This window comes from Catharus ustulatus, chromosome 16 (genome assembly GCF_009819885.2).
Source record: "Catharus ustulatus isolate bCatUst1 chromosome 16, bCatUst1.pri.v2, whole genome shotgun sequence".
NCBI lineage: Eukaryota > Metazoa > Chordata > Aves > Passeriformes > Turdidae > Catharus > Catharus ustulatus.
In genome coordinates this window covers 2,289,044-2,304,083 of record NC_046236.1, presented here as the reverse complement: position 1 = coordinate 2,304,083, position 15,040 = coordinate 2,289,044, and the positions used below count along the sequence as shown (strand labels likewise).

The following is a 15,040-nucleotide window of genomic DNA, read 5'->3' as shown; positions in this document are numbered from 1 at the left end:
TCCATCCCATCCTACCCTGTCCTATCCTGTTTTATCCTACCCCATCCTTACCTGTGTCCATTCCACCCTATGTCATTCCATCCTGCTCTAGTTCTATTCCATCCCACCCTGACCTGTCATATCCCTTTCTCATCCTATCTCAATGTGACCTCTCCCCAGCCCACCTCATCCCATCACCCTGACCTGTCATCCCATCCCATGCCATCCCACCCTCATCCCATCTTGTCCTAGTCCTATGCCACCCTACCCCGGCCTGATTTATCCCCATCACACCCTATCCTCACTCCATCCTAACTCATCCAATCCAATTCAATCAAATCCAATCTAATCCAGCCCTATCCTATCCTATCCCATCCAATTCTATCTCAGCCCATTCTGACCTGCCTCATCTCCATCCCATCCTATCCTGACCTGTCTTGTTCTAATCCTATCCCATCCTGTCCAACCTCATCTGATCCTGTCCAGCCTCATCCCATCCCATCCTATCCCATCCTGTCCTGTTCCCATCCTATCCTGCCTTATCCACATCCCACCTCATCTGCCCTTCCCCATCCTACCCTATCCTGACCTGTCTTGTCCCTATTCCATTTTATCCCATCCTATCCTGTCTCCATCCAATCATCTCCTACATCCAGCTTGTCCCACCCCATTCTACCCTATCCCCATCCCATCCCACCTAATCCCCACCCTATCCTGGTCCTGTCCCATCCTCTTCTATTCAATCTGAACCCAATCCCATCCCCATCCCATCCCTGTTTCCAGCAGGGTCTGGCTTCTGGGGGGCCCAGGGGGCTGCCAGTGGCTAGGGGGGAGGGGTGTCACAGCAGCCTTGGGTGTGTCACAGGGCTCAGGGATTTGGGGGTGACGGGGATCCCATGGCTGGCAGAGGCATCCTGAGGGCTGACCAGGGGTTCTGGGAGCTGATAAGGAGCTTAGGGAGTTGATGGGGGGGCCCTGGGGGCTGGAAGGGCGCTTGAGGATCTGATGGGGGGCTCTGGGGCTGATGGAGTGGCTCTGAAAACTGGCAGGGGACTCGAGGAACTGCTGGGAGGGTCTGGGGTCTGGCAGGGGGCTGTAGGGCCTAGCAGGGGGGTTGGGGGCTGGCAGGGGCCTGCAGCTCACAGGAGGTATGGAGGGCTCCGGGTGTGGGTTCATGGTTTTGGGGGTGACAGGTTCATGTGGCTGGCAGAGGGTTTCTGGGGGATGGGGGGGGCTTAGGGGGATAATGGCGGGGATGATAGAGGCTTTGGGAGGCTGTGGAAGTGGCAGAAAGGTGTGGGGGCTAGCAGGAGCAATGGGGGCTGGCAGGGTGGGACAGAGCTGGAAGGGAGGCTCTGGGGAACTAGAAGGGGAGCACAGGGCTGGTAGGGGCTGGTAGGGAGGCATGGGGCTGGCAGGAGCCACAGGGGGCTGGCAGGAGCCATGTGGTACCTGAGGGACCTACCTGTGGCAGGTGACCTCCCCCCCTTAGCACCCCCAGCACTGCCTGCGAGGGTCCAGGGCCAGCAGAGCGGGAATGCCAGGGGGTCCTGGGGGTGGGCTGTCACCCTGGAGGGGCAGGACCCGGCTCTGCAGAGCAGGGTGGGCTTAAGCCCTCCTCCCACAGCCCGGCCCCGCTGGGAGCTGCAGGACAGGTTCTGCCGGGTGTCCCCTGGGCCCCTGCCCGGCCCCCGCAGGGGCCCCTCCGCGGGGGCTGCGCGTTCCCCCACGGCACGGGGACCACCGCGTCCCCGTCCCTTTTATCGTGAGGCTGTTGGGGACACGACGGCTTCTCCCCCTCCCGCAGGAAATCCCTCGGGTAGGGTGGGATTTCGGTCACCCGCGTGGAACGGTGCTGCCCTCCCGTGTCTCCCGTGCTTGTGGCGGGGCTCTTGGGGACACAGCAGCTCTGCCCCCCGCCAAAAAAAACCCCAAACCGCGGTTGGATGTGGTTTCAGCTGTCCGCGTGAGACAATTGTGCCCCTCACTCGCGTCCCACCTTTTGTGGGGCTGTTGGGGATACAGCGGCTCCCTCTCCACCCCGCAAGTCCGCATGGAACAGTGCTCCCTCCCCTTCGTAGGGAGGACACAGCATCTCCCCCTGCAAAAAGAACCCAAAAAACCAAACAAAAAAACCCCACGGGTGTTTTGGTGGGGGTGTGACTTCAGCCACCCGCCAGGGACAGTGCTGTCCCCCACGCGTGTGTCCTCCCTTTTGCAAGCGGCTCTGCTGGGGACACTGCAGCTTTTCCCGCAAAAAACCCAAAAAAACAACAACAAAAACCCACAAAAAACGCGTGGAACAACGTTGTGTCCCCCCCTCCCTGCCCCCCCATTCCGGGGGGGCCGTTGAGGACACCGCAGGGACATTCCGCCCCCAAAATAAAATCACGGGTGGGGTGTGCCCAGCCACCCGCGTGGGCCCCGGGGGAGGGACCCCCCCGGCGAGGCTGCAGCATCCGGGCCGGCCCCGCCACATCCTGCCGCCGGAAGGAGCCGCGGCCCCGGGACAACCCCCCCGCCGGTGACGTCATGCGGGGGCCCCCGCCAGGCGTGACGCCAGCCCCGCTCTGTGACGTCACGCGACGGGCGGGCGGCGCCGCTCCTGCGGGGAGGGGGATCCCCCTCAGCCCCCATTTCCCCGATGTGACCCCCACCGTCCCCCCCGAGCCGCCCCGGTACGGGGTGGGGGCTCCGGTGGGTGCCGCCCCCCGCCCCGCCACGTCCCCGGAGGGGGGAACAGGGACACGGCGGGGGGGGACAGGGACACGCGGGGGAGGGGGGGTCGGCTCTGCCGCAGAGTCGAGGTGACCTTGTGCGGGGGGGCGGCGGGTCTCCCCCCCGGGGCGGGGCTCGGTGCCCCCCGGTGCCCCCCGCGGGGGCGGGGAGGGGCCGCCCCCGCCCCCGCCCAGCGCCGCCCGCAGCCGGGGCCGGGCCGCTCGGTGCGGGGCGGCCATAAATCACGGCGGGCAGAGCCCCCGCCCCGCCGCCGCCCCCGGGACCGGGCAGGGGGGGCTCAGCCCCGCCGCCGCCACCCCCGCCCCCAGCCCCTGCGGATGTGGCGGAGCGGCCCGGCCGCCCCGCACCGGCCCCGGCACCGGCCCCGGGGGGCCCCGCTCCGCTGAGCCCCGCACCCCGCCCCGCTTCCCGCCCGGCGCTGAGCCCCCGCCGCAGGTACGATCGCGCTCCGGGCACCGCGGAGGGGAGGAGGACGATGAGGAGGATGCTGCCACCGCCGGGGGGAGGGGGGACCCTCCGAGGAGCCCCTTCCTCGCCACCCTCGGGGGTCCCTTGGCACCTGCAGCTCCCCCGCCCAGGGAGCCGGTCGGGGGGGACGCGGCCCCGCCGGACCCCCGAGGGAGATAAGGAGAGGGAGTTCCCCGCTGCCCAGTGGGTGCCAGGGGGGTGACCGTCACCCGCGGTCCCCCCGCACCCCGGGCGGGTGTCCTGACCTTGGCCGTGGGGCGGGGGCTGCGGCGGGAACGTGCTGGGTGGCACTGCCCGGTTGCGGCCACCTTCGGGGACACACCAGTGTCTCCATGGTGCGAGACGGGAGAAAGGGTGGCATTGGGTGGGGGGTGCAGGGCGTCCCCATCCCGGTCCCACGCCGGCGGTGCCACCGCCCGGCAGCCACCCGTCACCCCGGTTCCCTTCGCGGGAGGCTCCCGATCCCCATCATGAGAAGTGACAGTCCCCACCACGGGCGGTGACAGTCTCACTACCTCGTGGGGCTGAGCCGTGGGGTGGCCAAGCCCAGGCTGCGGCATTGCGGGGTGTTTTGGGGACTAGGACGCTGTGACCCCCTCCTTGAGGTGCCAGCAGCTGGGAGCACAAATTGTCCCCGATGTCCCTAAGCCCTGCTGCAGGCGTTCGTTCCCAGCACAGCATGGAGAAACCCTGCAGCCAGTGGACACCTCCCCTTCCCCATGCCTTTGTCACCCTGCTGTCACCACCTCCCCCAGCCAGGGTCCCCATGTGCCCCCATCCCATGATGCTGCCGCGCCCAGGGTGCTGATCCGCTGATTGCTGGGGACCACCCCGCTGCTGTCCCCGCCTGCTCCAGCTGTGTCCCCAGGCAGGGGTGGCAGGGGCCCTGGTGCTGGCGGCGCTGCTGTGGGGCTGCTCCCGGGGTGGCAGGGGGCTTGTGCCAGCCCTCTGCCAGGATCCCCACGGCTCCCACATGCCCTGGAAGGGGGAACCTTGGCACCGGCCTCAGCTCGGGGACCGCAGCCATTTCCACTCTTGGGAACACCTTTGGCAGCTGCCATCAGCCAGGTTGGCGTGGGGTGACGGGTGCTGGAGGGCCATAGTGACAAGATGGAGCTACCAGCAGGATGTGACCCCCCCCAAACCCGTCAGGCACCGGTGGGCTATTGTAAGCAGTGCCAGCACCATCTGCAGTGGGACAAGCAGCGATGGCGGGTCCCACGGGCGCCCGTGTCCTGCCAGCAGCCGTGGGGACAATGACCCGCATCCTGCCAACCCGCCCACCCTGCCCTGGCACAGGGGGCTCCGGGGACTGCCCCCCGTCGCGGCGATGCCAGCCGGCCGCTGCCAATTGCCACGGCGGCGGAGACCGAGCCCTGCCTGCAGCGCTGGCACTGCTCCCACTCCCCGAGCCCCGGGGTCACCATCCCCTGGCGATGGCACTGACATCCCTCCCCGCCGCCATCCCCGAGCCCACCGCGCCGCGGTCCCTCTGTGCTATTCCTGGCGGGTTTGGGGCTGGAGGGGGGATACACGACACCCCGGCGATGCCAGCATTCTGGAGACCTGGCACCCCGCCGGCTGCACCGGGGTCACCCCGGGTCCCCCAGCCGTGCCGGCGGCCAGGCAGTGTGGGGGGCCCAGGGGACCCCTAGCCTGGCTGGTGGAGATGGGGGGCTCCCCCAGCGCCCGGGCTCCATCCCAGCTGCCCCCACCCGAACTGGGAAGCCCCTGGGCCCAGCCCCGCGACGGACTGGTTTGAACTGGTGTGGCGGGGGGGAAGCTGGGCTGGGGCTGGGCTGGCAGCGCCTGGCGCGGGCAGGAGAGGCCATGGGGGAAGAGCAGGCAGGGGCAGGCAGGAGAGGGCAGGGGCCTCGCGCGGGGGCCGCAGGTGCTGGGGCGTCCGGCCAAGCCACCGCAGGGCTTGTCCCCGTCCCCATCCCGGCGGGGCCCCCGCGGCGCCCGGTTTCCCGAGGCCGCGTGGTTTGGCAGCCGCCTGCTCGCCCGCCCGCGGCCGCGCTGGGAGCCCTGGCGTCAGCGGCTGGAGGCCCCTTTCCCACCCATCCCGCCCGGGGATGGCTGCGGTCCCCACCCAGCACCGCCCGCACCGGGACCCCCCAACCTCCCAGCCCTGAGGACGTGAGGACACGACCGTCGTGGTGGCACCGGCAGTGACGCCTTGCCTGGCCCCACTGCGGGACCACCGTCGCTGGGGGGCTGCCGGCACCGTGTCCCTGGGGCGGGGGTTCCTGCTGTGACACCCCAGCTGTGGGGTCCTGCCCCTGTGTCTGTCTGTCCCCAAGCTGTGCCACCAGGCAGTGGGGCACATGGGGGTTGCTGGAGCCCCAGAACCGTGGTGGGGCTCAGAGTGGAGATACCCCATGGGCACATCCTGCAGTGGGGTGCAGGGTGAGGAGCCCCCCAGAGGGGAAGGGCCTCACTGTGGGCAGACCCCACGGCCGGGAAAGCTCAGAGAGTCCCAGGAGATGGAGCAGCCCCACAGCGGTGGGAGGAGGTGGATGCACAGGCGGGGACCCCCCCACTGGAGAGGAGGGACCCGACTCCGGGGCTGACCCCACGGCCACGGGAGGCTCAGAGTGACGAGATGCTGTGGGGCAGCTCCTCCCACCCTGGGAGCCCGGGACAGGAATCCCCTCTGGGGCCGGCCCCTCGGCCAGCACAGGGGTGCAGGCGGGGGGTCCCCCGCTCCGCCGCCCGGGCCCCATGCCCCCCGCGGCTCCTCCGCATTCCTCAGCGTCTGAGCCGGGCTGGACCCCCGCCAGCGCGGGGGGCCCCTCCGGCGGGGCAGGGCGGGGGACGGGCCCCCCGGGGCGGGGTGGGGATGGAGGGGCCCCCCCCGCTGCCACGTGTGCTGGGTGCGCCGTGCCCCCCGACACGGCCCCTCGGCCGCCCCCACCCTGCCCTGGGCGATGCGGGTGGCCGCGGGGGCACAGCCGGGGGACGGCATCGGCTCTGGCTCGGGCGCTCACTGCTGCACCGAGCTGCCCGTTCTCAGCTGCCCGCCAGATGTGCGGCGGCCGAGCCACGAGGGTGGCATTGTGTTGTGCCATTCCATGCCATTCCGTGCCACGCCGTGCGGCCGGCAGCCCCTGCTCGGCCCCGGCAGCAGCGGCGTTGGCCGGCGGGGAAGGGGCCCCGGCGGGGGAGGAAGCTCTGCCGCCTCCGGGGCTGGGGCCAGCGGGCTCGGCCGCCCGGGTCACCGCCGGGCTGGTGGCCGCCACCGCCCTCCTCTGCCGCTGGGAAAGGCCTCGCTGGGGCAGGCCCGCGGGGACTCACAGACGGACGGATGGATGGATGAACAGATGGGGGGGCGGAATGGGGACACCACAGCTCCAGCGCCGCGGGTGCCCAGGGGATTTGGCAATCCCCGGCACGGTTTGGTCATGGGCCAAGGGGCTGTGCTGGCGACACGGAGAGGACACACTGGGGACACCGAAGAGCCGGGGTGGGATGGCCGGGGGGGCCGGTGCCATGCCCTGCCCTTTGCCCGCTGCGGGAGGGGGCCGCGGCAGGGTGGCCGGAAGGGACGGCACGGTCTCCGTGCCAGCACCGTGTCCTCCAGCCCGGAGCAGAGCGGGCATTGCCATGGGGCCGGGCTGGGGCGATGCTCCGGGTGACGCTGGTGCTCCCCAGCCCTGCGGTGACCCCTGGGTGTCCCCCGCAGAGCCCACCCCGGCACCATGCATTCCCTGGAGGAGCCCCTGGACCTCAAGCTGAGCATCTCCAAGCTGCGAGCTGCCCGCGAGAAGCGAGGCCCCTCCGGCCCTCGACCCCGCGCTCCCCAGCGCCCGGACACCCCGCCGGCCGGGGATAGCCGAGGGGGCAGCCGGGGGGTTCGCCGGGCCGTGCCAGCCCCGCCGTCCCCCGGGCTCCTGGGACACTCCAGGCTGGTGGAGCCTCGGGATGGACGCTTCCCGGCCGTCGTGCCGGTGGTGGACCTCAGCCTCTCGCCCCGCTCGGGAGGAGAGTCTCCGGCTGGTAGTGCCTCGCTGTCACCTGAGCGCCAGGGCAGCGGGGACCTGCCTGGCCCCCTCACCCCACACGTAAGTACGGCCGTGGGCCCCCCGAGGTGTCCCCAGCGATGGGGACTGTGCCCGGACGGCGCTCCCGACCTCGGCAGCGTGCCCGGTGCTGCCGGTGTACACACAGCCCGGGGTCAATGTCCTGCCTGGTCCCCGATCCCAGAGGTATCCTCGGGGTGGCTCCCGGGAAGTCTGTTTGGGGTTTCTCGGGGGGTCTCTGTGGGGTTTTGGGGTCCCTGAGGGGGCTGGCAGATGTAGGGGGTTTCTGGGGAGTATCTCAGGGGAGGGATCTCTGGGGGTTTCTGGGATGTTCTGGGATTCCTGAGGGGCTGGGAGGAATCTCTGGAAGGGCTCAGGGGGAGTCTCTGGGGGTCTCAATCCAACTTGGACCTGTCCCCCACCTCTCCTCCATCTGGACTCCACTCCAGGATTTCCAGTCCCTGCGCTACATCGATGGCCTCCCCAGCTCCTTCCAGTTCTTCCTGCCGCTGGGGGCTGGGGGAGCCCTGCACCTGCCCCCCGCTGCCTTCCTGCCCCCCAGCAAGGAGAAACGACTCCCCCCCGAGCTGCCCCTGCCCAAGCAGCTTGTCTGCCGCTGGTCCAAGGTCAGCAGGGAGGGCTGGGGGCTGTGCCGGGTTGTGGTGGAGGTGTGTGGGAGCTCTGAGGGGATGGAGGTGATGATGAGGGGCTGGGAGACCACATGGGATTGCAAGGATGGGGGGCACCCAGGGGAATTTTGGGGCTGGGGAGAGGACATGGGACTGGAAGGCCATGGCAGAGCTCTTGGGGCTGTGGGCAAGTTTTGGGGTTGGGAGGCCAAGCAGGGACAGTAGGGCTGGAAAGGTGATGATGGGGAGGTGAGTGCTGTGCAGAGACGCTGGGGGGGGGTGATACAGAGCTGGGGTCATGCAAGGGGCAATTTCCATTTCCCCAAATGCTGGTGCTGCTGCACACAGGGTGCGGGTGGGAGCTGGGATGGGATGGGGGGCAGGTGCTGGCCGTGATGGGGGGACTCCTGGTGCCCACCCTGCTGGGCTCCCTCACCCCCAGCCTCCTGCCCACAGTGCAACCAGTTCTTCGACCTCCTGCAAGACCTGGTGGACCACGTCAATGACTTCCATGTCAAACCCGAGAAGGACGCAGGGTACTGCTGCCACTGGGAGGGCTGTGCCCGCCATGGCAGGGGCTTCAATGCCAGGTGGGCATGGCGGGATTCCAGGGGATCTCTGTGGTCTCTGAGGAGCTGCTATGGGCAGGCAGGAGCCCAGCACTGGGGATGTGCAGGGGAAGCCTCTATCTGTCCCTCCCTCCTTTCCTCTCATGCAGGGTGCAAGGTCCTGGGGGGGCTGGATGACTGTGCTGGCCTGGATGTCCCTGTTGTCCCACCCCATAGCCAATGCACGGGGACAAGGACTTGCCCTGGAAGTCAGCGCTGACCTGCTCCCTAACATTCCCTCCCCAATGCTTCCACGGGCACATGGTGATAGGACAAGGGTGAACAGCTTTAAACTAAAAGAGGAGGGATTTAGATGGGATATTGAGAGGAAATTGTCCCCTGTAAGGATGGGGAGGCCCTGGCATAGGGTGCCCAGAGAAGCTGTGGCTGCCCCCGGATCCCTGAAGTGTCCAAGGCCAGCTTGGATGAGGCTTGGAACAGCCTGGGTTAGTGGAAGGTGTCCTGGTCCATGGCAGGGAGGCTTTGAAGGATACAAGCTTTAAGGACTTCCCAACCCATCCCACGATTCTGTGATTGCCCCAATCCCGGCAGGTACAAGATGCTGATCCACATCCGGACGCACACGAACGAGAAGCCACATCGCTGCCCCACCTGCAACAAGAGCTTCTCCCGCCTGGAGAACCTGAAAATCCACAACCGCTCGCACACAGGTCAGCACGGCCCCTGCACTGCCTTCACTGGGGGGCAGGTGGCTCATGGGGACACGGGGGACAGGGCAGGGCTGGTGCCCCCTGGCAGACCCGGTGCTGTTCCACAGGTGAGAAGCCCTATATCTGCCCCTACGAAGGCTGCAACAAGCGTTACTCCAACTCCAGCGACCGCTTCAAGCACACCCGCACCCACTACGTGGAGAAGCCCTACTCCTGCAAGATGCCAGGCTGCCACAAGCGCTACACCGACCCCAGCTCCCTCCGCAAGCACATCAAAGCCCACGGCCATTTTGTGTCCCCCGAGCACCCGGAGATGCTCAAGGTCCACCCGCCCCCCAAAACGCCCCTGGGCTCGGCGGAGGTGCCCTACGTTAACGGGGCGCAGCTCGTCATCCCCAACCCCGCCGCCCTCTTCGCTCCGCCGGGGCTGCCGGCGCTGCCCATCCCTTTGGCACCGGCACCGCTCGACCTCAGCGCCCTGGGCTGCGGGGCTGCGGGCGCCCTGCCTGCTCTGCCCGGCCCCGTCCTGCCCCTCAACGGCGGCCCCTTGAACTTGGCCAAGAGCCCGCTGCTGCCCTCGCCCTTCGCGGCGGGGCTGGGGCTGCCCGTCATGTCGCTGCTGGCCGGCGGGGCCAAGGCCGAGGGGGAGAAGGGCGGCGGGGCCGAGGGGCGGCCCAAGGTGGGCAAGGGGCTGGACAGCCGGAAGGAGAGGGGCGAAAGGACGGAGCCGGGGCGGCCGCGGGTGCCCCCCGAGAGCCTGGCACTGCTGCCGGGGGCCGTGCTCGACCTCTCGGCCGGTGTCAGCGCGGGGGGCAGCCCCGAGGCGCTGCCCCCCGGCTGGGTGCTCATCCCCCCCGGCTCCCTGCTGCTCAAACCCGCCGCTGTCAACTGAGGGGCCCGACGATGCCCGGGGTCAGCCGCCGGCCCCGTGGGCAGATCCCGCTCCCTGGGGACGGGGGGCATGGCCCCCTCCTCCCTCTGCAGCCCCGGCGGGGCCTCGCTCGTGCTTTTACCCGTCACGAAAGAAGAACGGACTCTTCTGAGAAAGCAATAATCCCTCGGCGGCCGGAGCCGGCTGCGACCCCGTGCTGGGGGCAGGTGGGGCACAGGGGGGTCCTCCTGTCCCCTCCCTCCCCCACCCTCCCCGGCCCTGGGCAGCCGGATACGCCGCTATTTATTTCTCGACCAGCCCCCTGCTCCGACAGGGTCCCGCTTGGGCTCTCCTGCTTCCGCTGACTCGGCGTCTCCCTGCCCGAGGCCTCGGTGCTGCTGTGGGGGGCTGCGGCCCCCAGGCTCCTGTCGCACGGACAGCGGGGTGACAGCCGGGGGACCGCCCGCTCCCGCAGCCCCGAACCGTGCCCAGCCGTGCCATCCCAACCCCGCACGGCCGGCAGGGCCGCGGGCAGTGCCGCAGCCACGGCACCCCGTGCTGGGCCCAGCTGGCTGGGCACTGCCGGCCTGGCGCCCGCCCGCATCTTCCCCCTCCCCCCGGCCGCCCCCGTCCCGCCGCCTCCCCGGCCCTCCCGTGACAAGGCACACGGCCGCGTGTGCTGCTCGCCGGGGCACAGCCCCCCTCTAGCTACGTTCATACCTAACCACGCACCGCGAGCGCATGCGGGCAGCGCGGGCACGGCCGGCACCGGCTGCCGGGCACCTCGGCATGCCGCGGTGGGATGCTCCCGGGTGAGCCCCCGGCCGCGGGGCAGCGTGCCCAGCCTCAGCGCGGGTGCAGCTCGGAGCCTCTCCCGGGAGTCACACACATCCCGCTGGCTCCGAGCCCTGGGGGTCTCTCCAGTCTCGCCCTTCCGCGCTGGAGGAGCCCCGCGTGCCCCGCAGGGAGCCGGTCTCCCTGCCCTCACCGGCGGCCGCCCGGCGCTGCCCTAGCCCAGCATGGCTGCGGGCCCTCGACCAGGCCACCCCGGCCGGTGAAACGTCTCCTCGCTCCTCGTCAGTTTGTTGTTGCACATTCCAGGACATCAGTATTTTAACGGTCTCGAAGTGCCTTTCTATTGTAGTTTCTGGGTTGTTTTTATTTTCCTCCTGTTGGGCTCCATCGCTGTTAGCGTAGCGTGTAAGGACTGCACAAGTACGAGATAAGCTAACGACTGTAACACTATATTTGTCCAGGGGAGAGGAAGTTTATTAAGAAAACAATAAAGTGAAGTTGAAGTAAGTTCCGTAGTCATGGTGGCAACGGCAAGGAGCCCGTGCTGGGGACAGAGGGGTGCAGGGGGGGATGGGTGTGACCTTGGGGGCACGGCTGGCCCTGCCTGACCCCCAGCCGTGTCCCCACGCTCCTGCTCAGGCAGCCTCAGCACTGCTGAAACCCTGCCAGCATCTGCAGGGCGAGCTGCAGGTGGGGGACAGCCATGGGGTGTCCCCTCACAGCCCTTCAGCCCAGCCCAGCAGTCATCCACACTGGGAGGAGGTAATGGCACAGAACTCCCAGGGTATGGAGCCAGAGGTAGCCATGCACTCAATCCAAGAGTATCCAACCTCCCCACTAAAAATAGCTCCTGAAGCCTCCCCCAGTGCCCTTTGAGCCCTGGCAGCCTCAATGCCTGGGGACAACCTTCCCCAACTGCCTCCTCCTCCCCTGGGCAAACACAGCCCCTTGCAGGGGCCAAGGGCAGGCAGGTCCCTGCTCCCTCCCTGGGTGTGGAGCAGCCAAGCCAGGTGCTGGAGGACACGGTGTTTATTGGCTACCTATAAGTTAAGGGTGAGGGGCAGAGGGGGCAGGGGTGGCAGGAGTCACGTCTCGGCTTTCCGGCCCTTCTCCTTGTCGCCCTTGGCCTGGATGCGCAGCTCCTCGTCCAGCCGCTCCTTGGCTCTCACCACCTGTGGGACACGGGGTGACACGGAGGGATGGGGTGACACCCAGGGATGGGGTGCCCCCTCCCTGCCTCATCCAGGCTCTGCCTGTCCCAAGACCCAGCCAGGGGAAGGTGCAGCCCCTGCTCTGCTCACCTTGGACTGAAGGTAGAATGAGCCTCCCACTGATTTGTCGTTCACCTTGAACAAGTGGTCGTAGTTCTGCCAAGAGAAGGTTTGGGTCAGAGTCACCTCCACCCTTGCCATTCCCACTCCCAAACCCTGGCAGATCCCCATTCCCCAGAGCACTGCTGAAGAGTGATCCTGGGGACACAGCTGGCTCTGCCTGACAACCCTTGGGAGTCTCCATGTTCCCAGCTGGGCACCTTCAGAGATCCCACATCCCTTCCCTGAGCAGCCTTGCTGGGCACATGCAGAGGCCAAGCCTGGAGGGCTGCTCCAGCTGGGGCAGGGAATTCTCAAACTGGGATTAACTGGGCCCAAGACAGCAAGGGCAGCACCCTTGGAGAGGCCAGTTTTTCTTAGCACCATCCCTCCCTGGCTCCAAGGAAGCCTCTACCTTCTGGATCTCCTCAGGGTTGAGGTTGGAGACGTTGAGGATCTGCTGAGCTTCCTGGAGGCTGATGCCGATGATCCTGGAAGCGGCAGCGGACTGGGGTCTCTCGGCACGTCCTCGTGCATTGGCTGCGGCCTGGCTCGCTGGGGACACCAGAACCTGAGTCCTCCACACTGCCCCCACCACCCCAGCCCTCAGGCAGCAAAGCCTGTGTGCTTTGAGGTGCTCAGATGCTGGTGTTCTTCCTCTGTCCCCATCCAGCCATCCCTGGGGCCATCTGGATGCTGTTCCAGCGCCAGGAAGGTGGCAGGGACCAGGCAGGCACCATTTGCTACAGGCAAGGCAGGGCTGGGGCTGCCACATCCCAGGGATTATCCCACTCTGCCCTCTGGGGTGCAGGGATCTCTGGAAGCCTGTCAGCAGTGCTCCAGGGCCAGGATGGAGCCCTGTGACAACCTGGCAGTGTCCCCTGCAGGCACAGCCCAGGGATGGGGAGCATTGGGGTGCCCAGGGAAGGGTGGGGATGTGGAGCAGTTCCCAGCAGGGCAGCATGGGCACACAGAGCTCATGAAGCAGCATCCCAGCTCCTACCTGCAAACTCCTGGCGCAGCGCCCGCATGAAGGCCCGTCCCACCACCTGGGCCCCCACCAGAATGATCTGTGCCAGGTACTTGGCCTGCGGGGACACCCTGCTGTCACAGCCACCACGGCTCCTTTGGCCTGTCACCTCCCCATGGACCTTGCACAACCCTGGCTCTGTCACCTCTCCCCATCCCCGGGGGTCTGCTCTGACCCCACTTGACTTCTGTCACGGCCGTACCTGTCCCTGTCCCCTCTTCCCTGTCCCTGTCTCCCCACCCAGGCCCTGTGATACCTTTCCCAGACCCCGTCCCCTCCCCAGGCCCTCTCCCCCCTCTCCTGTCTCTGTCCCTCATCCCCATGCCTTGTCCCCTCTCCACTGGTCCTGACATCCCCTCCCCTGTCCCTGCTCCCCTTAAACTAGCCCCGTCCTCCCTCTTCTGTCCCTGTCACCCCTCCCCACTTCTTCCCCCTTCCCTTGTCCTGTGACCTCTTCCTCCGCCCCCGTCCCCTCTCCAATGGCGCTGGCCCTCCCGTAACCAGCTGCTTCAATCACTCCCGAGCCCGCTGCCCCTCCCCGGGCCCTGTCCAGCGGCAGCTCTGCTCCTCCGCCCCGATGTCCCCCCCGCCCCGTCCCCATATCCCCTCTCACCATGTCCCCGCCGCCGCTTCCGCCCCGGCGGTCACGTGGCCGGGGGTGAGGGTCACGGCGGATACCGAGACGGCGGCGACGCGGGCGGAGCGTCCCCTCGGTAGGCACAGCGCCCTCTGGCGGTCTCCTCCCGCGGGAGGCCCGTCGGCGGGAGGGGCGCGACTTCATGGCCCCGCTCCCCGTGTCGCCCCAGTCCCCGTGCCCCCACATCCCCGCTCCCTATGTTATCCCGGTGCCGGTCCCCATGTCCTCCTGGTCTCCGTGTTCCTCTTGCCGCAGTCCCCGCCTCCCCCTCAGTCTCTGTGTTCTCCCCGATTTCTCTATTCCCCGGTGTCGGTCCCTGTGCCGACGCGGGGCTGGTTCTCGTATGCCCCCCACCCCGGTCCTCACGTCCCCCTCGCTTACGGTGCCCCTCTCTGTCGGTCCCTGTGTCTCCCCGATCCCCGTATCCCCCTGGAGCCGGTGCGTGTGTCGCTCCCGGTCCACATGTCCCCTTGTTCCCTGTGACGCCCCCGTTCCCAGTGCCCGTGTCCTCCCCGGTGTCCCAGGATCACGCCAGGACACGGTGCTGGTGCAGCGGCTTTAATAGCGGGTCCTGCCCGCGGCGGGCCCTGCGCCTCCACCTCTCCCTCGTCGTCCTCTTCCTCCTCCTGGTGGCCCCGCCGGGCCCGGCGAGTGTGAGGTCCCGGGTGCTCCTGGGGGTGCCGGATCCAGCCTAGTCCTGCGGGAGGCGGGGGGTGAGGGGCGCGGCGGGGCCTGGTGCGACCCACGCGGGGTCTTGTGTCCCCCTCCCGCACTCACCCACTCGTCCTCGTCCACGCCCTCGAAGGAGTCCTGGGGCAGCGGGTCGTCCCTGTTCCCCAGCCGGGCCACCATGGCACTGAGGAGCTGTGGGGAAAGGCCGGGCAGAGCCGTGGGGTGCGGGGCATCACCCCCGACCCTGCCCTGCTGCAGGGTGCCCATCCCAGAACCCACCTCCTCCTTCTTCTGCTCATCAGTCTTCTCCTCCAGGTACACAGATGCAGGGACAAACTTCCGAGCCGGAGCCTCTTTCGGGGCCTCACTCACTGTGAGAGCGGTGTCACCATGGGGTGAGAGGGCTATACCCCATTGACAAAAGCACCCCCAGCCATCCCTGCGGGCCGGGGGTCCCTGCACCCACCTGGCACCATGTCTGCGGGGCGCAGGCTGGCGCGGCGCTGCTGCCCGTCCTGCCCGTCCAGCCAGGCGCCTGCATCCAGGGCCGGCTCCCACCACACGCGGGTCGGCGGGTAGAGATCGTCCTGGAAATACTCCTTCTGCAGG

General features: G+C 68.1%; 2 protein-coding genes across 3 annotated transcripts in view; one reads left to right on the top strand and one right to left on the bottom strand.

The window, feature by feature from the left end:
* Window positions 1–3,113: 3,113 nt before the first annotated feature.
* Window positions 3,114–11,289, top strand: GLIS2 (GLIS family zinc finger 2). The gene is made up of 6 exons (XM_033073680.1): window positions 3,114–3,153; window positions 6,872–7,250; window positions 7,658–7,834; window positions 8,294–8,427; window positions 8,998–9,116; window positions 9,224–11,289. Exons 2-6 carry the CDS (start codon window positions 6,888–6,890, stop codon window positions 10,006–10,008), a joined length of 1,578 nt encoding a protein of 525 aa, XP_032929571.1. The 5' UTR covers window positions 3,114–3,153; window positions 6,872–6,887; the 3' UTR covers window positions 10,009–11,289.
* A 507-nt stretch (window positions 11,290–11,796) lies between these two features.
* The window catches only part of LOC117003647 (coronin-7-like), a 37,342-nt gene continuing 34,098 nt past the window's right edge, over window positions 11,797–15,040 (bottom strand). Inside the window, exons 25-31 of one of the 2 annotated variants that reach the window (XM_033073678.2) lie at window positions 14,898–15,033; window positions 14,711–14,802; window positions 14,537–14,623; window positions 13,096–13,180; window positions 12,508–12,647; window positions 12,084–12,149; window positions 11,797–11,954 (exon numbers count right to left, since the gene is read on the bottom strand). In XM_033073678.2, the coding sequence (XP_032929569.1) occupies window positions 11,868–11,954; window positions 12,084–12,149; window positions 12,508–12,647; window positions 13,096–13,180; window positions 14,537–14,623; window positions 14,711–14,802; window positions 14,898–15,033 (693 nt within the window). In that variant the 3' untranslated portion in view covers window positions 11,797–11,867. Of the gene's footprint in view, window positions 11,955–12,083; window positions 12,150–12,507; window positions 12,648–13,095; window positions 13,181–14,301; window positions 14,457–14,536; window positions 14,624–14,710; window positions 14,803–14,897; window positions 15,034–15,040 lie in introns of those variants that run through there. The other variant, XM_033073675.1, reaches the window with a different exon arrangement.

What these genes read in the sequence shown, in the direction of transcription:
- GLIS2 (XM_033073680.1), top strand. Translation starts at nt 6,888, where the DNA reads ATGCATTCCCTGGAGGAGCCCCTGGACCTCAAGCTGAGCATCTCCAAG. An exon ending in CTGGCCCCCTCACCCCACAC is followed by an intron (nt 7,251 to 7,657) that starts GTAAGTACGGCC and finishes ACTCCACTCCAG; the next exon opens with GATTTCCAGTCCCTGCGCTA. An exon ending in GGCAGGGGCTTCAATGCCAG is followed by an intron (nt 8,428 to 8,997) that starts GTGGGCATGGCG and finishes CAATCCCGGCAG; the next exon opens with GTACAAGATGCTGATCCACA.